Genomic DNA, 25,807 nt, shown 5'->3' on the forward strand with positions numbered 1-25,807 from the left:
TTTAAAAATCACTCTTCTGCCCCAACTTGCCAGGTTTTTGCTCTTACATATCCAGTAGTTTGTTCTGGGTGCTCATGCAGGCAGGTCTGATGAGGCTAAGGTATCTGCAGAGGCCCACACATCTGCTGAGAGCCCAGGTCCACCTGGCTTTAGAGCGTGCCCGTCCTAGCATGTACAATGACCCAGTTCACCGAGGGGGAAATACGAGACAAACCAGATTACTAAATCCATGCAAGGGGCACACCTGTCTATGATTTTGAAGAGTATTTTTATCACTTGGTTCCCCAGAGTTCTCAAATATTTTCAAATGTTCATGTCCAAAATATATGGAAGGAAGCTGCTTTTGACATCTTTTTGTTAGTTTTAATTTTATTTCACAGATTTTATAGTTACACAACATAAAAAATCATAAAATGCTGAACTCTATTTTCTTATTTACATGGTGCAAAGTTTTTAATACCAAAAATTTATCATAAAAGATGTTAAGTAGAGCAGAAACACTGCCCGTGATCAGTAAGTCAATGAGATAACGTAAAGTATGCTCTATTTCATGATTTTTTACTCTACAAGAAAACCTCTAATTCAGTTTGTTTAAATGCAACAACTACCCAGTTGCCTTCATTTTTATAAGCTAGACTCTTTCTTGTTTTATTTAAAATAGACTCAGACGAGGGCCGTGAACATCAGAGCCTGCACCTTTCCACATCCATCAGGAAACACAGACTTGCTTGCTCTTTTAGTTGTCTTAGGATCGATTATCTTCAATGACAATAGTTCTAGAATAGGGTTCCAGTTCTACAAATATATATCGAAATTCATATTCGCCACTTTCTGGATTCTGGAAAAAAAAAAAAAAAACAACAAGGTGTGGCTTAGCTCCTGGTGCTTTACATAAGTCCCTGTGTGGCCCGCCTATTCCTGCACCTAGTCCCTCACCTCTTTCACTTCAAGGTGCACAGTTCCTTGCTTCCCAGGCTCAGAGCCCTGGATGTAGAACTTCACACGCATGTGCTTCAGCCCATCTTTTACATATTCAATAAAACTGTCAAGAAAGTGCAAAACATGCGTCTAAATTCCTCTTACTTAAAAAAGTCACCCCTGAACTTTCAGAGTCCAAGCCGAGTGCAGTACCTGACGTGCTGCCGTCGACCACGTCTCGTTGTCTCCCCATAGCCTTTGACCGGCTCGCCAAAGACACTGATGACCTGCAGAGTGAGGACAAGTCTCAGTCAGTGTTATCGCTTCCAAGGGCAGTTTTTCCTGACAAACCAAGTATTTATTTTAGAAAAAGATAAATTTTTATCTTAGAAAGATTTATCTTAGAAAAAAATAAGTTTGGGACTCTTTCGAAATGACACCTCCAATGATAAGAAAGCTGGGGAAAAAGTTATGCAAAAATCATCCCATGATTAACAAACATTTCATGAAGAGAGACTGAAATAGGTCACTTTATGATGTTACTGGTAGTTTCAGAGCAGCATAGGCTGAAGGGAGCTCTTCCCACTTGCCTTTTACAATAAATACCATGAAACAAAGTGTTCAAATACTTGTATGTCCCAACATTTTTAGCGAAATTTGTCACATGGGGGTCTAATACTAAAAGCTATGAGGTAAAAAATGATTTTTAAAATCACTAAACACCCAAATAGAAACAAGTAAACTATTTAAAATGTTCTAGGTCAAGAGGCATGAATCAATTACACCTAATGGGAAAACTCACAATGAGGTGGAAATGTAATTTTATTGAATTTAAAATGTAAATACTTTAGAATCTTTTCAAAAAATAGATACTTGACATCAAGCTAAAACAAGCATTTTTTCAATTCTGGAAATTTTTACTTTGTCTGTTGGGCATCTTTAGTATCAAAAATTTCAGCCATAAATAAGGAATAATATGTAAGATGAGCATATATAAGAACTGTGTATCTGAACAACTTGTTCAAATGATTGAAAAGACTAAACATGTCAGTATCAGAATATTAGTATTTCCCATCTTTCAACCAGGCACAGTGCCCAGCAAAGAACAGGCCCCTAATAATGTTAACAAAATAGAATTGTTAAAGTTTATTTTTTGTAGAGCTCTTTTAGGCAGCAAATTATGACCTCAATACCCCACTCTGTGTTTATTCTGTGAAGTTCTTTTGTTCAAAATGCTGAAGATCCATGAGAAGCTAAGTCTGTGAATAACACAGCTACTCTTCATGTTCTTTTAGAAATGCATCCTAACATTTAATTATGCTCTCCTCATATTTATTTTTGTAGTCTGTAAAGCATTTGCTGTCAGGTATAATTAGGACTCCAATAATTATAATGGGAACCTCCTTTATTCTCTGCTGAGTTTCAACATACTCAGAATGGCATCTCCGTCCTGCTTCCTCCTCCCTGGTTCTCAGAGTGCCCAGGGTTCAGTCAACAAGAGGGATGCCAGAGGCTGCTGGCTCCCGAGATTTCTGCCCTGAATGCTCAGAGGTGGTGCCCCAGGGAAACCCAGTGCTCGACTTCTAGGCAAGAGCATTTGTGGCTTTGAAACCCTCCCTCCCCAGGGACTGCACATCTGTTGACATCACTCCTTGGTCAGAGTGAAAAATAGCCCTGATATTTATGATGCTATCTGCTATTTCCTTTCAAAGGACAATAATTCAGATTTCAATGAGTAATGTTTTTCAATGCTGAGGCTCTCCACCCAGGGAGGGAGACACAGCACTGCAGAGGCCACGCTGGCTTTCTACCTGTGGCTGGAAAGCCTCAGGTAAAGCTCCATGTGGAGGATCCTTCAAAGAACTGGGGTGGCTTTTCCATGTCTACTTCCTCCCGGGCAGCAGTTTAGGCAGGCTTAAGAACCTAATTTTTGAATCAGACAGAACTGGATTCAGGTTCTGGCTCTCCCTCTCACTGGCTCAGTGATCTTAGTTATTTAATCTCTTTAAATGTCAGTTTCCTTCTGCAAATAGGATAATTACACCCAACACAAGGGGTTCTTGTAAGGCTGAATAAAGATGACTGGCTCAAATACACGATATGTGCTCAATAAGCATCAATAATTACTATTATGATCACAAAGTCAAGAATCAGATTTTTGAAAAGACTAGAAACTTATTGGGAGTTCCTGTCGTGGCTCAGTGCAAACGAATCCCAACTAGGAACCATGAGGTTAAGGGTTCGATCCCTGGCTTCACTCAGTGGGTTAAGGATCTGGCGTTGCCGTTAGCTGTGGTGTAGGATGGCAGCTAAAGCTCCAATTGGACTCCATATGCTGCAGGTATGGCCTTAAAAAAAAAAAAAGACAAAAAGACTAGAAACTTATTGCATGAATTTAGTACTCTGGTATATCCTAAGCTTTTATTATCTGTGACAGCAAGTCAAATAGGTCTTGTACAATTAGGATGGAAACAGCCCCGCACAGATCATGCATGCTGCTCATAATTAAAGCATTTCAAGCACAGAACTGGGAGCTAATAATATAATCACAATCCAAGTATTATGATTTTTTATTATATAAATTTCACTAGTCTCAGAACCAGTACGTGATTTCTGCTTGTCCCCATCTCCCAAGATTTCCCTGCCTGTTACCGAGTCTGTATAACTCAATCTTGAGGACTAACCTCAGGATGTGATCTGCATTTTTCTAGGGCTTTTCCATATATCTTATTAGGACTAGATGAGGAAAAAAGTTCTCTGAAGATCGTGTAGAATAAGCCACCTGAAAATCACAGAGAAAGAAGATTAAACAAAGCAAGAGTGAGACAAACAGAAAGTGAAAAAGATATTTCAGGGGTTTTATACTTGCTGTGTTTTCAACCTGTAATGGTGATTCCAACAAGTACCACTACTAGATAGGTCAGGTCTCTTCCAGCTTCTTTTACTGCAAATGAGAAAACACAACTGATTACACACATGCCGGATATGAGCAGGGATGCTCCTGGCTTCAGGATCTCCAGCAGGTGAGTGGGCTCTGGACCCATGATGGGGTCTGCACCTGTTCAGAAGCAGTTGCTGTCAGAGCTCTCTGTGAATCAGAACCACCTAAAGACTCCTTTTAAACGACATGCAGCAGAAATCTGGGATCAGGGCTTAAGAATGCACACTTTAGGTAGTATTTTGATTTTAATGCCTCCTTATTGTCTGAAGCTAGGAAATCTGTGCTGCTCAGAGTGGAAACACTTGCCCCAGAGTAGGCACCACGGACACAGTCTGCTGTTCACAGATTATGAGAAGTGTTGGCAATAGCAGCAGCAGGGTGCGTTAGTTCCCAGGGGAGTGAGAGCAACAACAACTAGTGTTCGATTGCAATGCCCTCCTCTGAGATGAGTGGAACCGCAGGTGGTGCCTCTTCAGGGACCCCTAGTGGTAATGGGCCACGACCGCCTCTAGAGTCAGTCCGTCACCTATCTCAATAGATGCAAAAAAAGCATTTGACAAAGTCCAACATCCATTCATGATCAAAACGCTTACCAAAGTGAGTATAGAGAGAACATACCTTAACATAACAAAAACCATTTATGACAAACCCACAGCAAATACAATACTCACTGGAGAAAAGCTGAAAGCCTTCCCACTAAAATCTGGAACAAGACAAGGATGCCCACTCTCACCACTCTTATTCAACACAGTATTGGAAGTCCTAGCCACAGCAATCAGACGAAAGAAAAGGCATCCAAATAGGAAGAGAAGAGATAAAACTGTCACTGTATGCAGATGAAATGACCCTATATATAGAAAACCCTAAGGACTCAACCCAAAAACTACTTGAACTGATCAACAAATTCAGCAAAATAGCAAGATATAAGGTTGACATTCAGAAATCAGTCACACTTCTGTATACTAACAATAAGATAGTAGAAAAGGAATACAAAAATAAAATACCTTTTAAAATTGCACCCCAAAAATCAAATATCTGGGAATACACCTGACCAAGGAGATGAAAGACTTACATGCTGAGAACTGTAAAATATTAATCAAGGAAATTAAAGAAGATGCAAAGAAATGGAAAGATATTCCATGCTCCTGGGTTGGAAGAATTAATATTGTAAAAATGGCCATACTTCTCAAAGTGATCTACAGATTCAATGCAATCCCTATCAAATTACCCATGACATTTTTCACAGAACTAGAACAAACAATCCAAAAATTTATATGGAACCACAAAAAGCACAGAATTGCCACAGCAATCCTGAGAAACAAAAACCAAGCAGGAGGCATAACTCTCCCAGACTTCAAGAAATACTACAAAGCCACAGTCATCAAAACAGTGTGGTACTGGTACCAAAACAGATATACAGACAGACCAATGGAAAAGAAAAGAAAACCCAGAAATAAACCCAGACACCTATGATCAATTAATCTTTGACAAAGGAGGCAAGAACATAAAACGGGAAAAAGACAGTCTTTTTAGCAAATATTTCTGGGAAACCTGGACAGCTGCATGCAAATCAATGAAACTAGAACACACCCTCACACCATGCACGAAAATAAACTCAAAATGGCTGAAAGGCTTAAATATAAGACAAGACACCATCAAACTCCTGGAAGAGAACATAGGCAAAACATTCTCTGACATCAACCTTACAAATGCTTTCTCAGGTCAGTCTCCCAAAGCAACAGAAATAAAAGCAAAAATAAACCAATGGGGAGTTCCCGTCGTGGTGCAGTGGTTAACGAATCCGACTAGGAACCATGAGGTTGCGGGTTCGATCCTTGCCCTTGCTCAGTGGGTTAATGATCTGGCGTTGCCGTGAGCTGTGGTATAGGTTGCAGATGTGGCTCAGATCCAGCATTGCTGTGGCTCTGGCGTAGGCTGGTGGCTGCAGCTCCGATTCAACCCCTAGCCTGGGAACCTCCATATGCCGTGAGAGCGGCCCAAGAAAATGACAAAAAGACAAAAAAAAAAAAAAAACCAATGGGACCTAATCAAACTGACAAGCTTTTGCACAGCAAAGGAAACCAAAAAGAAAAAAAGACAACTTACAGAATGGGAGAAAATATTTTCAAATGATGCAACTAACAAGGGCTTTATCTCTCAAATATACAAACTATGTATACAACTCAAGAGCAAAAAAGCCAACCACCCAATGGAAAAATGGGCAAAAGACCTGAATAGATATTTCTTCAAGGAAGATATACAGATGGCCAACAAGCACATGAAAAAATGCTCAACATCCTTGATTATTAGAGAAATACAAATCAAAACTACCATGAGATACCACCTCACACCAGTCAGAATGGCCATCATTAAGTCCACAAATAACAAACACTGGAGTGGGTGTGGAGAACTGCACTGTTGGTGGGAATGTAAGCTGGCACAACCACTATGGAGAAACCTTATAAAACTATACATAGAACTACCATATGACCCAGCAATCCCACTCTTGGGCATATATCCGGACAACTCTCCTTAAAAAAGACATGTGCACCTGTATGTTCATTGCAGCACTATTCACAATAGCCAAGACATGGAAATACTCCAAATGTTTGAAAGATGACTGGATTAGGAAGATGTGGTAATATATACACAATGGAATACTACTCAGCCATAAAAAAGAATGAAATAATGCCATTTGAAGCAACATGGATGGAACTAGAGACTCTCATACTGAGCGAAGTAAGTCAGAAAGAGAAAGACAAATACCATATGATATCACTTATATCTGGAACCTAATATACGGCACAAATGAACCTTTCCACAGAAAAGAAAATCATGGACTTGGCAAACAGACTTGTGGTTGCCAAATGGTGGGGGTGGGATGGGTTGGGAGGTTGGGGTTAATAGATGCAGACTATTGGCTTTGGAATGGATTAGCAATGAGATCCTGCTGTGTAGCACTGGGAACTATGTCTGGTCACTTATGATGGAGCATGATAATGGGAGAAAAAAGAATGTATACATGTATATGTAACTGCATCACCATGCTGTACAGTGGAAAATTGACAGAACACTATAAACCAGATATAATGGAAAAAAATAAAAATCACTATATTAAAAAAAAAAAAAGTGTTGGCTTTGTCAGCTGCAGTCAAAGGGATCAAAGTGGGCCTCAACCCTGGGGTCAACTGTCAGTGACCTGGTGGCTGTGAAACAACAAAACAGAATTGAATTCAGAACAGGAGTTTGCCCATCCAGACAGATTTGGGAAAATGAAGAACTTGCGCAGATACTGCACTTTTTTCTCAAAGCTAATAAAAGATGTGCGTATGGATTAAATGGAAGTTCTGAGAGCTAAATAAATTCAATCAAGATAATACCATGGGACAGAGCATATATGTATGTTTCTCGACATATATGGATATACCTATCTACACACATATGCAAAGAGCTCAGACATTACAGGTACAACCATATTTTTCAACTGGTGCTGAAAAAACGAATGGCTTCCTATATTTACAGACTGATTTACTCACCACATTAAGAACTTATGATTTCTAGAACATAAACTTTTTTTTTCAGAAAAACAAAATATTAACAGAAGCCATTGTTTGCTTCACTTTCCCCTTTTGTAAAGTAAGCTACTACTTCTTTTATGAAATAACACTTTTTTTTTTTTCTTTTTAGGGCCACACTAGCAGCATATGGAAGTTCTCAGGCTAGGGGTCAGATTGGAGCTACAGCTTTGGGCCATAGCCACAGCAACTTGGGATCTAAGCCAGGTCTGCATCCTACACCAGTGCTCATGGCAACGCTGGATCCTTAATCCACTGAGTGAGGCCAGGGATTGAACTCGCATCCTCATGGTTCCTAGTTGGGTTTGTTAACCACTGAGCCATGAAGGGAACTCTGAAATAACACTTATTTAAGAGTACTCTTTAGCACAGTGCAATCCTTCCAGCTTTCAGTATGGATTCCTAACTAAAAAGATGCGATTCAAATAACAAAAAGATTGCATCTGCCAAAATATGTGTAGTTCATGGGCCTGATCCACACAGTCACTGAGCAAGGCTCATGTCACGGTGGCGAGGCTGCCCTCCCAGCACAGTCACTGCTGCCTCACTTAGACTTTCCGGAAGGCCTCTTCCCCATTAATTCAACCACAAATGTCTACTGTATATATTCTATGTAAAGCCCACCGTCCACACATTTTTAAAGCTTAAGTGTTATTTCATAGTTGTCTTCAGTGGAAACTGCTCTTTGCCTACTTCTTCTCCTTGATCCTTTCAGACTCTGCACATTCATACAAAACCCTTGTGCCATCTGTCTCTGCAATTAGGGGTGCTATGGTGAGCACCCACATGTTCCTCTCAGGACCGAGGCTCTCATTCCCCCAGCATGGGGAGTCCCTCGGGCTGCTGGCTGGCTGACGGAATTCCTGCACCCGAAGAGAGCCTGCTCACCAAAGCCCTGGCACTGCCCATATCCAGTGCTTGGCTGGTGTGGATGCCCCCCACCCCTGGAGATGAGGACTTCAAGGGCCAGCCTAGTTCCCGAGCTCCTGCAGAAACAGCTGAGGCAAACACCCTGTGCTTCAGCTTCTCCTTCTGCCCAGTCCTGCCTCCCTCGCCCTCACAGAGGCATTCTGAAAACACGCCCTCAAACCTCCCGCTGACGAACTCTACAGAGTTGGCTTCCTTGGAACTCGCCCTATGGTGGGGCCTGCAGGAGTGGTCCTGGGAAGGTGCTCCAAATTGGGATTTTGGAGCTGCATCACTGGCTGCTGGCTGGCCTTGAGGACTCCACCCCTGGTGGCAAGCAGTGATAGCACAACTGTCTCGCCTCTCACAGATGACCTGGGAAACTGGTGGGAGGGAATGCCCTAGTGGGTGTCATATTTTGGGAATTTAGGAGAAATAAGCAATTGGAAGGACTCAGATTGGATGGCTGTAGTTGAGGGCCACCAATACACTGAAGAAAGAAGACGAAGGTAACTGATCACTAATGAAGGTCAAGTGTAAAAGGCGGAGGCCTCCTTGAGAGCAAAACCAGAGACTCATTCGTTGCACCCAGAGGGCAGAAAACACTGAGGGCAAGGCCCAGGCTAAAGAGTAGCAGAGAGGCTGGACTTTCAATCCCACCAGCTTTCCCACACCAAGGCCAGGGTCATGACTTGGGAAGGAACCTGAAGCTTGGCAGTGGTGTATCGAGGCTGATGCATCTCAAATCTTGAATCTGCAGATTCTCCTGAACCCTCCAGTGTGAAGCAGCAGCTCTCACCTCCCAGGGAAAGACTAGCTCTTCCTCTTCTTTGAAGACCTGGTTGGGGCTTCCATCTAGCAAGACCTGTGCTCTAGCCAGGCTGCAACATAACTAGGAGAAGGAGGACATGAGCCATTCCTAAAAAGGCTGGAGGCTCCACCAGCAGAGCCAGGAGACACTGAATGAAGGGCATCATGAAGGGGCAAAGAATACAGAACGGGAAAAGTGAGACTTGATCAATAAGGGAGCACGCTCCTCAGATTAGAAACTGAAGTCTGACAAGCAGGCTGGGAGCAGATGCACAGCTAGGCTCGCTCTTAGAAAGATGGAGAGAGCATGGTCTACCTTAAGTGAAGCAAAAATAACAGAACTTCCATGGAAAACTGTGTAGGAAATGATCAAAAATCGCAGAGAGTGGGTCTGCAAGAGAGGACAGAGGCAGAAACCCACCAGCTGACTGTCATGTAGAAGGGTCTGGAAACCACCGTTCACATTGTCACAGAACAAGCTGTCCCGAAAGCCATGGGGGCAGCTATGGTAGTGAAGCCAGGGGGAAGCAACCATCACAATGAATGGCTCGGTTTCTGGACCTGAGTCAGTCTTCAGACCTGGAATCCATTTACCCAAGGGAGGCCAACCTCTATCAGGAGGCACCTGAGTAACTATATATGATTCCCCTGGCCCTTCATCAGAGACCTATGCCATTAACTGCATGCTGGGAAAGGGGACTACCCAAACATTTCAAGGTCTGCCAGACAGAGTCTGAGCTGACATCAACCCTAAAGAGTCATTATGGTGGCCATGTGATAAAGAGCCTGGCCTGTAAGAGGTTCATAGCTGGGTCCACCGCCTTCTCTGATAGTCATTTCCCTGATTTCCAATGTAGAAATGGAATGGATATGCATGGTAATTGGCAACAACAGGCCCTTCTTTACTTCCTTTGGAGGTGGGTTAAGAGCTACTATAATGGGAAAAATCCAATGGAAGCCTCTGAAACTGCCTCCCACTGACCAAGATAGTAAATCAAAAACAGTATCACATCTAAGAGGGAATGGCAGAGACAGTGTTATCAAAGACTAAAGATACAGGGGTGGTTGTTCTAAAAAGCACTGGCCTGGATATTAGAAAACTGAGGATAAGGAAGACTCACATTCAATTTTGAATTGTGTGAAATTGGGCAAATATGCTTCGTACATACTAATGAATACTAACATCTGAAAGAGTAAATGTGAGACTCAAATGAGATGAAATAACATCTGGGAAATGTACTTATCTATTGTAAAGTATTAAACAATGGTTAAGTTTTACATAGTTCTTTCCACAAGTAAAAGTTGAGAAAAAATTTACAGACACAATTCAACTAAGTTTTATCAAAATCAACTCTCATATTTCAGTTCGAATTTGTGAAAAGACCTGTAGGCTCATATGCTCTAATTCTTAACTGTGTAATGGTTCTACCTTTTAATTTGTGTAAGCTATTTATGCTCAGCACTGAACTTGTGTAGAAGGGCAATAGCAGCTCTCGTCACGTTTGCTGAAAGACTGATAGTTACAGGGAATTCCTTTTTACCTTTCTGTGATGTTGAGACGGCAGTATCCCCGCCCTGACTTCTGTGCACAGACACTTGTTTGTCGCTGTCCTCTTTCGCTCTCTGCGTGCTCTGTCCTTGCGTCCAGATGGTCTTCTGGGTGACTCCCCAAATACACCTAGGTCGTACCGTCTTCTGCTCTTGCAGAGCCCACCTCAAACTGGGCACAGTCTTCAAGCAAGCTTTGTTAAGTACAAAGTGTGGCAAAAACAACTGCTTCCCCGAGAAGCTGTGCAGCTTTCCCGTGCACCGTACAGCTCGTAGCAAGGTACAAATCATGTTCACAGAAAGCCGCTCCGCTGAGGGAAGATGCCAGCTAAGATGAGCAAACCTTCACTACCAACTCCACACCTGGCCAGAGGCGGACTTAAGTCCGCATTCACATCGGTAGTTCTGCACTGCGTGTCCGGCAAAAAAAAAACAAGGAGCATAAATCAAGACAAAAAGTCTCCGTAAAGGAGCTGACGTCCACTTTCCCTTCTCTCCGGCCCTCTTTTTACTTGAATTAATGTGCTTTCATTACTTTCTATGCTGACATTCACATTGTCCCCGCCAGGCCTTTGCAAAGTAACCTAGGAAGCCCCTAAGAATCCTGGGAATTGTAGTTTGAGGGCAGCACCCCTCACAGAGTTGCTGCAAGGGCAAAGGCCTCAGGCCTACATCTCCCACAGTCCAAGGCTACCTCCCAAGCTCCTCTGCGTGGCCGCCTGCGCACACACCGCACGTAATGGGCGCGACAGAAAGGCGAGACCACGTTGGGACGGTGGGCGGGGCTCCCTGCTCTGCGTAGCACGAGACGCACCTAGGAAAGTCAAGTTAGCAATTAGAAACTGCAAGTTCTTACAACCCTCTAAAGAGGGCTGTGTAAACTGGGAAGTTCTCGGTGTGACTGTGGCTATGCCTTTCCTTAAGGCCAAGTGTCACAGCCTTTGTATTTGTTTCTCCAAGGAAATCAGACAGGAAGTAGCCGCAAAGTGCCAGAGTCAGCAAGGGGGAGGGGCAGGGGCGTAGCCACCGTAAAGTCCAGGCGACACACTTGCTAGGCGTCAGGACTTCCAGCCGTTGCTAGAAACCGGGCCCCGGAAGTTCCTAGAACCACTCCGAGTGGAAAGGCGGTGTGGTTCTTGACCCCGCCCCTCCGTTGCGTACGCACGTTGGGGCGTGCGCTGGCGTCTAGTGGGCGTGACCCTGGGCGGTGCGACGGTGGGAAGGAGGAGCGCGCTGCTGGTGCTCCAGCTGGGTCTCCATGGCGACTGGACGCGGCCGGCTCCTGCAGCAGTACTGGCTCGGCCTCCTGGCGCGGCGCCCGCCGATTGGCGGCGACTTCTGGGCCCCCGGGAGCGCGGGAGAAGCCGCCAGGAGCGCGGGGTTCAGGTGACTCTCGGGGGCCGCGGGCAGGGTACTGCCGGCGGGGGTGTGAGCCCGGGGAGCCCCCCGTAAGGGAAGTTTCTTACTCCCCCGCCTCCCTTTCCTTTGATTTTCATTGGTTCTGCCCCGCTGCTTTTAGCGCGAGAAATGTCTGGAAGGCCGGCGGGAAAAAGTTTCTAAAGCGTGGGAGCTTGGGGCTACCCCAAATAAATTCAAGTAGTGGAGCTTCTCAGGAATATTTTCCCCTCAGTTCGTTAAGTTAATGGGCCCTGCCCGAAGCTGGGGCGTGTAAGCCCGAAACCCTGAGCAGCCCTCGGGAGAGGCGCAGCGTTGATGCGCTCCACCTGCGGAGGTAGGTGCGCATCTCCGCGCTCCGTCCCGGGAATGGCGAGCGGCCCCCTCTACGGAACGTGTTCCCGAAGTTGCTTCCTTATTCTGGCACCAGGAATCACATTTTGTCTTTTTCTTGACTTTATATCCTAGAGAAGTAGAATCTACTCTTCAAAATGTTTTTTCTCCTGAGCCCTGTTTGTGAATGGAAGGCTCAACCCTTAACCAGATAACTCTTTGTTAGGCAGGTTGGTCTGGGAGCTGCACCTCCGACCTCAAGGCCAGGTCTGCTTTCCAAAGCAAACCTAGGAGGGTTGCTTTCTAGGCAGATACCCGTTAGTGCTCAGCCCCTAGTCCTTTTCTGCCGTTTTCCTGCCCAGGCGCTGGGGCGGGGCGTATGGTATCAAGTTCTGGTGTCTGGGGGGCCCATCTCTGCTCCATTTCTCACGGAGTACCCTGGAACTGAAGAGTGCCCCTCTTCTACAATGAGAAAAGGCAGCTTTGAAGGGTGAGATGAGGAAGGAACAGGGGACAGGAGGAAGCAGTTGCTTTCCAAAAGGAACTTGGCAGCTTAACTCCAAGGTTAATGGCTTACTTCACAAAGTGAGAGACCCAGTTTGTCAAAAGCATCTGAATACTATTGTGATACCGTATTAAATCCCTCTTTTATCGTGAGCTGTTCTTAGCTCTGCACCCATCATTCCAGTTAGATTAGCAGGTGGAGTGTTAATGCTAAAGACCGTTTGCATTCTTTTTTTTTTTTTTTGTCTTTTTAGGGCTGCACCTGGGGCATATAGAAGTGCCCAGGCTGGGGGTCTAATTGAAGCTGTAGCTGCTGGCCTACACCACAGCCACAGCAACGCTGGATCCGAGCTGGGTCTGTGACCTACACCTCAACTCACAGCAACACCAGATCCTTAACCCGCTGAGCAAGGCCAGGGATCAAACCTGTGTCCTCATGGATACTAGTCAGATTCATTTCCGCTGTGCCATGACCAGAGTTTACCGTTTTCATTCTTGAGGACTGCCTTTTTGGTTGTAGGTCTTCTCAATTTGTGGACACAAAAAGTCACACATATTATGCCTTCTAATAAACCAAATATCTATGTTTAAGCATAAAAAAGTATTCTGTTACTTATCAGCTCAACTACTTAAGTTATATATTCCACCGGAATCTCTAGAACTATGTCTTACGTTCATCCTAGGACCTGTTAACCCACTTACTCAGGTTTCAGAAGCAGGCCTGTCCCTTAGTAACACAGTAATAGTCAATTCTTAACAACAGCTATAATGTTAGACAAATCACAAGCCTTATGACAAAATGGTGACAATGCCTGCAAAATTTCTATTATGTAGGAGAGAGAGACTGGAATTTAAAATAGGAAGCTTGAACTTTAAATCAATTTGCCACTGCTACTAAAATTAGTTTTTATATATAATGCTCTGTTAGTGGGAAGCAGAATGATTGTTATATGATGAATCTTTTATTACTTTGTAAGCTGAGTGAACTTTTTGTTGAAATGGTGTAATTAGAGTGCCTGTAATTATGCCTGGCATGGGAGTCTGCATGTCAAGCTGTGATTTAGTGATATATAAGTTCTTTTGGTAAAGAAAAGTCAGCTCCTAAGAATGATTTATTATAGTCAAAGTAGGTGGTTATTTTTAATGTCTCAATGAAGAAAAATTAGATTTTAACAAGGAATCACACAAAATATGTGATATGTGTAAATCTTTTTAACATAAAATGTGAATATGAATAAATATCTTAAATTGTAAGAAATATAGCAGAAATCATATCAAGATGGATTAATTTTTTTTTTGTCTTTTTTGCTATTTCTTGGGTTGCTCCCACGGCATATGGAGGTTCCCAGGCTAGGAGTCCAATCGGAGCTGTAGCCACCGGCCTACGCCACGGCCACGGCAAGGCGGGGATCGGAGCCGCGTCTGCAACCTACACCACAGCTCATGGCAACGCCGGATCCCTGACCCACTGAGCAAGGCCAGGAATCGAACCCGCAACCTCAAGGTTCTTAGAGTCTTTAACCACTGAGCCATGATGGAAACTCCCAAGATGGATTAATTTTTGGTCTAATTTCTTTGATTTATCAGATATTAAAAATCAGGCCTAGGAAGTTGGTTTTTAAAATTCTGAACTTATTCGAAGTGATAAGGTAAAGTTTGTCACTTGAAAAAAAAAGCAGTTTTATTTATTTATGTATTTATTTTTTGGCATATCTGTGGCGTGCAGAAATTTCTGGGTCAGGTAAAAAACCTATACCACAGTTGTAGATAGAGCCACAGCAGTGACAGCACTGAATCCTTAGCTTATAGAGCCACAGGGCAACCAACGCCGTTTTAAACTAAATGTCATCTTACTGATTATGTCAGCCAAATATGTACTGTACTTTGTAGATATATGGATCTATGTGAGGACGTGTATGGAACTTACTGATTGTTAATTGTGTGGCCCTTTAAAATGAGCAGTTAATTTATTTTTTGGAGAAATAGAGATGTGCTCTGAAAATCCATTCTGATAATATGTATAATAACAAAGTAGAAAGAGCTCTGGAAGGACAATCAGGAAGGGAGGGTCCTGGGTCTCTTGGCCTCCAGCTGGGACCTTAACAAAGTCGCTATTGGTCACCTCTTTAGAGCCTTAGTCTTCTGTTCTGGAAATGAGGGACTCCAGAGACCTATTTTAATTATGGGGAAACAAAACAGTGACAAATAGGCTGTACTTCTCAAACAGATAGGAGCCAGTGGGCAGGGGATGCATAGGGACACCTTCCTGACATGGAAAATTAATGTCACAACTTTGGTGAAAAATATTAAATAAATGGTGAGTGATAGAATACTCTTTTTTTTTTTTTTTGGCTGCCATGTGCATCAGCTTGATGTGGGATCTCAGTTCCCAGACCAGGGATTGAACCTGGTTCACAGTGGTGAAAAAGCTGAATCCTAATCACTAGACCATCAGGGAACTCCCTATGATGTGTTTTTGCAAGACACATAATACAATAGAATGCAATATTTGCATTAATTTTTAATATTAAATAAGGGATTTAAGGAAGTTTTGAGCTTTCTGCAGGCTGTTCTCCCAGATTTGGGGGGCCTGGTACCCAGAATGGTGTGGAGATCTTTGAGAATCACAGCTCCAGCCTAAAGAATTGTGCTGTGAAACTGTACTACCGTACTCCCAAGCTGCCTTTTTTTTTTTTTTTTTTCTTCTTGTTCAGTTGCACCCTTGGCTTACAGGAAGTTCCCATGTCAAGGACTGAATCTATGCAGGAGTTGTGACCTATGCTACAGCTGCAGCAATGTCGGATCCTTAACCCACTGCCACAGCAGGAACTTGAGTGATGGAGGTTCTGGAGCGAAGTCTTTGGGCTCATTTTCTTGCCTTGGAATTTATTTCAAGGTGTGGAATCCTTGGCCTACAGAAAACATAGGTGTCTTTTAAGGATCTTGAATATATACTGGACTTGGCTTTCCATACCGTTTGTAGCAATTTGTGCTCTCAGCAGTGAAGGAGAATACCTGTTTGTTTGCAACAGAGCTACCCTGTCCTTACATTTATTTGGTCTTTGCCAATGCGGTAGATTGAAATTGGTCGATATATTGTATTAATTTATGTTTTCTTCCATTCCCTTGGAAAGGCTTAGAGTAATTTTGATTTTCTTTTGGCATCTTTTGATTAAGGAAATACATAATGGCAAAAAGCTATTATCAGTTTACCAATGCTGCTATAAACAAATTTATATTTGATCAACCACAGCAATATTAAGTTTAAAAAATAGTTATCAGTGAGAGACGTCCCTCAGTCGTTCCTCAGTCATTCAGACTCAGTCTTCTTGTCATGACCCTTCACACTTGTAGGAGTCTAAAAGACACTGACTGGGAACTCTGAATAGATACTATTATTTGATGGAAGAGTAATAGAAATTCTGTTTACTTAAAACTTGAGTATCAGAAACCTTTGTCTCCTGAAGATATTCTCTTTGAATATGTAAGACAGGTCATGTAGAGTTTACAAGAGTAGTTAACCACTTAAAATACAGAATGCTTTTAAATCACTTTAAAATACTTGAAAAAATTGTATATTGTGTTGAATTGGGAAGGGGTTCTCTTTCCTCCAAAATTCATGTCCACTCAGAACCTCAGGATGTGACTTTAGTTGGAAATAGGGTCTCTGCAGATGTAATTAATTAAGATGAGGTCATGCTGAATTAGGGTGTGTCCTAAACTGAATGTGACTGATCATCAGTAGGAAGATGGCCATGTAAGGATAGAGCAGAGACTGGAGCTAGCTTAGCTGCTGCAAATTAACAGCAAGGATTGTGGGCAACTCCCAGAGGGGACAGGTGAGGAAGGTCTGCCCTAGAGCCTTGGGAGGAAGTGTGGCTTTCCCAACACCTGGTTTTGGGGCTTTTGACTCGAAGGTCTGTGAGACAGTAAGTTTCTTTTGTACTAAGCCAACTAGTTTAAGATACTTTGTTAAGGCAGCTCTAGGAAATTAATACAATTAGGAAATTGTATTTTATCTCTGATTACTGTGTTAGAGCCAGGTCCGTGGACTTGAAGCTTTTCTATTGTGTGAATCTTCGCTTAAATAAAATTGTCAGCAGAAACAGAGGTGGACTTCTCTGATTAAAGGGGGAGAGGGAGATTGTGAAGCTTTCCAAATTAGCCTCTCTCCCTGGCCCCACCCTCCACCCCCTTTCTGCACTTTCTGCAGAGCACAGATTGAAAACCACTGGTTCAGCTCTTACTCCTTGGCTAGGAAGTTAGGAAAGATGAAGAGCACCTTGAGTGCCTTTTGCTGAAGCTCACTGGAGAGGCATGGCTAGCAGCAGGAACTGGGAGGGTTTACTGTTTTCAGCCTCTCGGTTGAGATGCCAGTGTGCAGAGGATAGCTACTGTTTATTGTGGTCTTACCACGTGCCAGGCATTATGCTTGTTTCTGAAAATAAAAATCCCATGAAATCATCTTGGTAGGAAAAACGTGTAGGGGTGGTTAAATTTTGGTGAACAAAGTACATACTCAGAGCCATTGAGCTGATGAACTAACATGTGGATGGTTTGTACTCTAGATTTTAGCACACTGGCCTGTAGGTGGGTCAATGACTGGTGTGTGTGGAGAGGGTGGAGAGTGAGAGGGTAAAGAATCAGATTCTAAATCTTACCAAGAGAAGTCACATGTGCACCAGGAGTGCTCTCTGTGGGCAGCTGCCTGCAAGTGAGAGGCTGTGAGCTCCATGGCTTTCTGGGCACTTCAGACCCCTGCCAAGCTGCTGTTGAGTACTGCTGGTTTTGAGGACTGATTTTAATGTAAATATATTTTAGGAACCCCTGAAAAGGACTAACTGCATAAAATATCATATTCTATTTCATCAAATATTAAAAGCCATTGATTGATTGTAAGATTCACTATTATTTTATGTTTATTATTTACCACTAAAATAAAAAAAGATGACCAATTAAGACCTATTGACCTATTCCATTGAACAGGAGATGTTAGAATGTAGACAGAGTTGAGGATGAGTGTTTGGCACACCTGTGGCTGTGACAGCCAAAGGAAGAGCTGGAGTCGGCCTTTTCCCTCAAAGATCAGCAGTCTGGGATTGGGATGGCAGCTCTGGTTCACAGAAGTTGTTTTTTCTCTACTGATGTTATGTTCACTAGGTTTCTGTTGTGTTATTGAAACCGGACCATTGGTAGAGCTTATCTTTTTCTTTTTTGTCTCCATTCAGTACGTTTTAAGCATCCCTTTGATGGGGTGACAGCCTGTAATAAACTTCATCAGAGAGAGGCCAGTTTTCAGGTTTACATGGGACACTGAATGTTTCACAGTACCTCCCTCCCTCCCTCCCTCTCTTCGTCCCTCCCTCTCTTTCTTTAGATGGAGTGTCCCAGGGAACAGTCTAGAGTTTTGTAAACGGGAACAGACAGTTTACCTTTCATTGTAATTTGTATTTTCCACATCTGCTTTCAGAATGGGCCTGGGTGTCAGAGTGGCTGCAGGCTGTGCTGCTCAGAATCACTGTGCCCAACGGGATGTGTGCTGTGAGAAATTCCACACTGGCTGCTCTGTGTCTCTGGACAGGTAAGGGGCAGGCGTAGTCTGCCACCCACTAGGGCTCTTGGGGGGAGTTAGTAGAGAAAGTTTAATGCTGGATATACCAGGTTGCTATTTTCAGGTTCTCTAAGAATAGAATTGTGTGGGAAGAATGTACAACACAGAGAATTTGATGTGAGTCATCCGCCTGTCACCACTGTCATCGTTAGACTAGTTTCATGAAGTTAAACTTCTAAAAGTGACAATTAATTTAATTTTCCTTTGTGAAAAGTCTTCTTCAAAATTATTCACTTTCCAGTTGATAAAGACCCTTAAAAAAGAGGAAGAAGATTAAAGTCTGTTCTTCTGAAAGCTCAGGATGTTTCTGAACCTCTCAGCTCTCAGTATTTTGGGAACCCATTTTGCCATGGTACATTCGTGCTGTGACCTTCAGCAACAGGATCTGTAGAAACTTAATAAAAATTTATTATTTGAAATTAATGCTGAAAGGCCTGCGAATTCTTACTGTCCTAACATTTTTGGAGCACTAGCTATGTGCTAAGCATTCTTTAGAGGCCTGCGAGCTGGTGCTGCTGTGGGCATCTTACAGTGCAGGGAGTGAGGCTCACATGGTCTACCTACTGGAAAATTCAGATTCATACTAAGCTGCCTGATTTCAGGGTTTGGGCTTTTAATACCATATCATAACTAGCTCAGCTGAGAGTGTGTGCATTTTTATTGTGTTTTTAAAAAGAAACAAAAAGCCAAAAAAGAAAGATTTAATTAAGAACATCAGTGTAAGCTTTGAACTGTAAACTTGGGATAGAACCTGTCATGAAATAATCTGATGTGAGAGATGGAACAAGGTTTCCTTCAGCTGATCCATCCATCAGAATCCAAGGACCTTCTCTGCACCAGGGCTGTGCCTCGGGGGGAAGACAGAGGGTCCCTCTTAGTATGTCCTCATGAGGCTTACGGTCTTGTGGGAGATAGATTAAAACAAGTGATGGATTAGAAGCTGGGATATGTGCTATTGAGAAAATACATGGGCTCCATAATCCGGCTCAGTGGGGGTGGGTGGGCAGGAAGGACTTCTCTGAGGAGCTGACATTTAAGCTGAGAATGAAGATGGAGATGAAAGCTTGGAGAAGTGCATCCAGAGAGGGAAGCCAGGTGGGCAGAGAGCAGACCTTGCCTTGCAGGAGGAGCATCGGTGCCAGGCAGCGGGCAGTGGGTGAATGAAGGGAGGCGGCCCCAGGCCTCCCAGGATGTGGGTAGGAGTCTGGATCTTATTCACAATGTGACGATTTTAAGCACAGAGGTGTGATGTCATTTGATTTCTAGAATTACCTTGTTCACCTGTCTCTTTTCTCTAAAAGATGGGGGGATGGGGAAACACTGGCAAAATTGAGATATATTTGGGCATAACTGACATGACTTGTTTGTGAATTAGATGTGGAAGCAGACATATGTCCCAAACTGTTGGCTTGAGTGGTGTGTACATGGAGGTGCTGCTTGTTGGGCTGGAAAGCACTGGGATTGGGAGCAGGCGCATGACAGCAGACTCCTGGACACAGGAGTGGGATGCTGATGGATGGTGGGCTGGTTTGGGGCAGGTATGTGAGGTCCACAGCTATGAGAGGCAATGGGACATCTTGGGCAGAGTGCAGAGGTGAAAGTGGAGGGGACTTGGGAGCAAGTGCAGAGGGCCTAGGATGTTTAAAACCAGCTGGGGAGCCAGGAAAGACCAGAGAGGTCCTAGAAAGGAGAAGTGGTGTTGTGTGACCAGGAGAGGGATGGCTGCTGGATAGGTGGTGCTGAGGGCAGTGGAGGGGGGCAGCCTCGAAGTTGTTTCAGGCCAGTGGAAAGGAATGGGGGCTAGATGATTATTTTTTACCCTGAAATGTAAAAAAACAAAAAGAAGGTGGAAGGCAAGGTAGGGGAGGCAGCAGCTATGGACAGGGCTTTGAAATTTTCTTTGGTTCTTTCCCAGAAGCTTGGCAGTTGTAGGGGAAGATGGGGTCAGGAGAGCATCATTTTAGGATGTGGCATTTGGGGAGGGTCTTTGGAGGCTGATGTGGGTGATGGGGAAGAGCAGTAGCAGGAGGGGGAGGCAGGGCTGGAAGGGCTGAACACCTGGGTAGGAAAGGGCCTGAGGAACTGATCATGGGTCCAGATGTAGCTTTGCAGGGGTGGGCTTTCCCAAGGGAACAGGGAGCAGGACAGCTGTGAAGGAGGACTGCAGTGGGTCTTTGGGGTTGCCGCAAGCTGAGAATGAGCGCTACAGATGACACTTTCTTGAGCAGATTTTCTTGTTGTCCTACCCCTCACCTTCCTCTGTCTCTTTCTCTCCCCACTGTCCCCATCCCCACCTGTTCCTTTCTAGAATCCAATAGAAAGGAACCCAGTATGGGTGTGAACATTGTACCAGCTTTGAAGAACTGTTATGAGCAATAATTAAGAACATCTTTGAGATCAACTCTTTTAACCATGAAATGGAGGTTTTCTTCTTTTGCTGGAAGTACCTGGAGAGGACCCTCCCATCCCTTCTTATGTTTGTCTGTGGGTAGGAGAGTAAAACCTGGCTAATGCCCATCTTGAATGAGGTTTTAGTCCAATTAAATAATTCTTTTTTTTTTTTTCTTTTAGGGCCACACTCACAGCATATGGAGGTTCCCAGGCTAGGGGTCAAATTGGATCTGAGCCGTGTCTTTGACCTATACCACAGCTCACTGTAACTCTGGATCCTTAACTCACTGAGTAATGCCAGAGATTGTACCTGCATCCTCATGGATGCTAGTCAGAGTTGTTTTTGCTGAGCCATAATGGGAACTCCCCAATTAAGTGATTCTTACAGTTGCTAGATACCTTTCTGAAGTGTTTTATTTAAGCCCAACTATGTTTGTTTAAAAACACTGATTTAAAAAGTAATGACTATGACTTTTTGTGAAATAGTTGAATCAAAATATAAAAACTGTATGCACTGGATAATTTAAAAGGTCACAAAGTGTGGTTTTTTTTTTTTTTTTTTTTTCAACTTTGCTATCTCTAGCATGGGAGGGGGATTGTGAGTTTTTCTTATTAACACAGACCCTATTTCCTTGTGCTTCACTTTATGCTTCACAGATAGTGCTTTTTTTTTTTTTTAAACAAACTAAAGCTTTGTGACCACCCTGCATCAGCACGTCTGTCAGCACCATTTTCCAACATCATTGTCTCAACTTCTATCTCTGCATCACCATTTGGTTATTGCCACAGTATTTCCAGCTCTGTTGCCAGTCTGTGCTCAGTGATCTTGTGTTACTGCCTTGGGGCCAGTGGTTTTCTGGGCACCCCTCTGACCTCTCCCCTCTCAGTCTGCCTTCAGAAATCCTGCTGAAGATCTTGTTCCACTTGGATGCTGTGACCTTGCTGTGCATGGGATGTGTGAACAGGCGCTTTTATCATCTGGCCAATGACAAGTAAGGAGAAAACCAAACCTCTCTGTTGTATTTGATGGTGTCTTGATGGAAGTTGTAAAGACTAGTTAAGAGCTTTTTAACCGTTTTTTAAAAAATTCAAAAGAATTTCAAGAGTAGGTTTGGACATGAGTAGAAATATGTCTAATGTATGATATTTTCAAAGATTTGTATTGATGTACTTGAAGAAAGAAATACTACATGAACTGAAAAAGATCACGCTTGTTACTGGTGTAGCTGTTGGTGAAAGTGGCTTTTGGTCTGTTGGCCAGGAGGTCTTGCTCTTCCCTAAGGGCACCCAGTCTGTGGGGGCCCTGAGGGGCCTTCCCTGATTAGCCCTAGCCCTGGCCTCAGAAGCAGGTCCTAAGAGAAGATAAGGATGTGGCTCCATTAGGGAGGCTTGGGGAGAACCCAGGCCTGCCAGCCATGAACCTTGCTTGCTGGGAAGTGTGGGGGTGGGCCAGGTGAGAGAGTGCACTCACAGGCCTTTGCTTCTGGGGACTGGAGCCAGCAGAGCTTGCCTGGGCATCTGCAGAAAGAGGAGTGAGACCCCTCTTCTGTTCCATCGCTGTGATCTTTGTCTGCAGTTTTTTTTTTTTTGTGTCTTTTCTAGGGCTGCACATGCAGCATATGGAGGTTCCCAGGCTAGGGGTCTAATTGGAGCTGTAGCCACTGGCCTTCACCAGAGCCACAACAACTCAAGATCCTAGCCTTGTCTGTGACCTACACCACAGCTTACTGGCAACACTGGATCCTTAACCCACTGAATGCGGCCAGGGATCGAACCCGCAATCTCATGGTTCCTAGTCGGATTCGTTAACCACAACAGGAACTCCTTCAACTCAGTTTTATCTTGGTGACAAGGCAATGGAATTCTGCTAACTTCTGCTAAGTGTTACGGCATCTTCACTTTGAGGTCCCTCTCCCGGTCAGCATCAAAAGATCAGACATGTATTGCTTCTACAGAGATCCCCCATATCAACCAGGGAAAAGGTCAGGATGGGGGAATGCAGATTTTCCCAGTGGTTAAATAGGTGAGGAAACGAGAGTGACGGAGGCAGGGCTTGATGTTGTGGGTCTTGGAGCACAGAGAGCAAGAGGCACCTGTCCAGTGGTTCCCCAGAATGACTGCACCAGAACCAGCTGGGGGGTGGGAGGGTTTACAAAAGACATTTGGATCCCTGGTGTTCATTTCTTCAGATTCTGACTCTCTGCTCTGCAGTCTGTGTTTTAAACATTTTTCCAGGTCATGCTAATAAGAAGGGCCATATACTGTTCTCTGGACAGGATGGTTCTTAATTTTAAAAGGTTTTTTTTCTGTACTAGAGAATACATTTCTGTGTCAGTTTACACACATAGCATCCTTTCATGAAATAGTTCTGGAAGTAATGCAGAGCACTTGGGGGTTCTCTTTCTTAATGACCCTCAGTAAGAGGTGAAGACATTCACTAAGGCAAAGTGCAGTGAGGCATTTTCCAACTAAATGTCCCAAACTGCAGCTTTTTGGAGATTCTTTATTCAAGCATAGAACTCAGACTCTTTAGATAATCAGTGATAAATTTCTTAATTTCTAACCCTCTGTGCACTAACTTCAAGACCCACATGGTTTAGGCACTGGGCCTCTCAGCAGGTTTGGGCTTATGCTGAGGTTTGGGTCCTGTTCTTGGCAGACTTTTATTATTGATTATGTGTCTTTCCTACTTTCGGGAATGTTGTCCTGTAAAAACTGAGCTTCTTATGAAGTTACTCTTATGTTTATTTTATTTTTTGAGGATGAATCATAATTGTACAAGTTGAATTGTATTTTTGAGAGTCATAGTCTGATTTCCCAGGCAGACCTCAGACAAGGATGTATTAACAATTGGATAGGCAAATGATAGATGAAAAGTTAATGGTACTTTCTAAGCCTTGCTTTGAAGAGAGGGCAGGAGCACACAGTGTAGCCAGTTACACTGTTGACTTATGAGGAGACATGTCATAGGGGTGGGGTCTCCCTTGTGCCCCGCTTGTGTCAGTGGGGATGCCTCCCTGCCTGGTACAGGGCAGCCCTCAGTGTGAGCACCGGTCCCACGTGGAGATGATGGGAAAGCAGGGGTCCGTCTGGATCTGGATCATCACATGGGCTTTTTGTTTCCCAGCCCTCTGGGAAACACTGTTTATCAGAACATTAAATTGGCCCCATTTCCTAAGCAATGTGATTGAAGTTTTTCTGCTTGACTGATGATCCCTTGGACAAATTGCTCTTGTCCTTAAACCCACTTTAGCTTTTTAACAAGGTGGAGCATTTTTTGATCAAGAAATGAATGGGAGGGGTTTTGGGGACTGTTCAGAGCATCTTAAACTTAACATTTGTATTTTATAAATAATCAAGGGGAACAAGATATATATAACATTTTAATTCTATAAGACATTTTTTCCTCTTGAGGCTCCACTGATGATAAATTGAGGTAACGTGTGAAAGTGGTTCATCAAATGAGTGTTGGGTAGTTATTGTACCAGAGGGTGTGTGGGGCAGCAGATTCCCCGCCTTTCTCTGGGACCCTGTTGGTTCTGCAGTTTTTGTGCACTCAAGCACCTAAAAAATAGATTAGCTGCAGTTCCTGTAGTGCTGATGTGGGGATATGGGACTCAGTGAAAGTCTTACTGAAGTAAAAGAACACTTAAGTGGAGTGAGATGAGGAGTAAAATAAATTAGAAGAAAACATGAGCAAGGTTTTATGCAGAGGAAGTTTTTAAAAGTGTCTCTTCAAGGGGTCTTGATGAAACAGCTAAGACTTACGTATGCTCAACTAATCATCACTTTGCATCTATTAGGCCATGTATGAAAGCCCAGAAATTTTTGAGCTGAAACATAAATAAGGTAAAAATCCTGGTGTGAAGTGATTTTTGTGAAGGGAGAAGTGACCTGGAAAACTGGTACTAGAAAGGGATGTCTGTAGGGGTATGACTGCCTGTGGATTTGTTGGAAAATCTGAGGAATGCCTGGAGGCAACCCTCCCCCAGTCTTGTGTTTGAGAAGCTGTAGATACTGCCCAGCCTGAGAAGGTTATTCCAGCGGCTACCTGGCCTGATGCTCAGTACCCACTGCCCCCCACCCCCACTTCTGTAGGGGGTAGCCTCCTTCCACGTTCTCTCCTATAGTGGGCCACCTCCTCATGCTCTCTCTTGGCCACTAGCCATCTCACCCCTTTCTGCATTAAATAGAAATGTAGAGACAGAAATTAGCAAATAATTGTATTTATTTACGTAAAATTGGCCATTCACATCAGGACATTGATGTTAACCCACCCTGCTTCAGTTTCCTCACAAATGCTACTTCTCTTCCCAATGGGGAGAAGTTGGCTGAGGGGGACCCTGGGCCCAGTCCCCCTCACCACGCTCTCCCATGCCTTCCTGGGCCCTTTGTGCTGAGTGGGAGGATCACAGACTTGGGGATGAAGCTGAGGTGGAATTCCAGCATTGTGGCCCATTGGCTCTGAGTGCGGATGCAGTTGTTTATTTTCCTTGAGCCCATTTCTTTGTGCTGTTGAAGAGGCAGTGAGAGGCAGGGGCCAAGGCTGCATGGGTTTAGTGCCGCTTCCATGACTTACAAACACACACCTGGGCTAGGTCACTTTGCATCTGGGCTCAGTCACATCATCTGTTCAGTGGGGACAGTCGTAGTAGCTTCCTCACAGGTTTGCTGGGAGGGTTGAATGAGTTAATGCACACAGAGTGCTGAAGCAGTGCTTAACATATACACTCAAAAATGTTAACTGTCATGTTACTTGTTATTAATAGTCTTCATTTTTCCCTTTTGGTGTAAGCAGTCCTTGTTCATTGGTAAAAAATTAAAATACAGAAAACAAAAATAACATGCAGTTCAGTTACTGTTGATATTTCTCTC

General features: G+C 43.7%; 2 protein-coding genes across 4 annotated transcripts in view; one reads left to right on the plus strand and one right to left on the minus strand.

Moving 5' to 3' along the window:
* Window positions 1–351: 351 nt before the first annotated feature.
* On the minus strand, window positions 352–11,341 carry TIMM21 (translocase of inner mitochondrial membrane 21). The gene is made up of 6 exons (XM_047766967.1): window positions 10,692–11,341; window positions 3,800–3,862; window positions 3,603–3,700; window positions 1,132–1,205; window positions 937–1,042; window positions 352–838 (listed from the first exon to the last, which is right to left on the minus strand). The coding sequence occupies exons 1-6, from the start codon at window positions 10,987–10,989 to the stop codon at window positions 746–748; spliced, it is 732 nt and encodes a 243-aa protein (XP_047622923.1). The 5' UTR covers window positions 10,990–11,341; the 3' UTR covers window positions 352–745.
* A 132-nt stretch (window positions 11,342–11,473) lies between these two features.
* The window catches only part of FBXO15 (F-box protein 15), a 40,365-nt gene continuing 26,031 nt past the window's right edge, over window positions 11,474–25,807 (plus strand). The window contains exons 1-3 of one of the 3 annotated variants that reach the window (XM_047766964.1): window positions 11,474–12,084; window positions 18,401–18,511; window positions 21,820–21,924. In XM_047766964.1, the coding sequence (XP_047622920.1) occupies window positions 11,957–12,084; window positions 18,401–18,511; window positions 21,820–21,924 (344 nt within the window). In that variant the 5' untranslated portion in view covers window positions 11,474–11,956. The other 2 variants (XM_047766966.1, XM_047766965.1) reach the window with 2 other exon arrangements.

This window comes from Phacochoerus africanus, chromosome 2, assembly GCF_016906955.1.
Source record: "Phacochoerus africanus isolate WHEZ1 chromosome 2, ROS_Pafr_v1, whole genome shotgun sequence".
Lineage (NCBI taxonomy): Eukaryota > Metazoa > Chordata > Mammalia > Artiodactyla > Suidae > Phacochoerus > Phacochoerus africanus.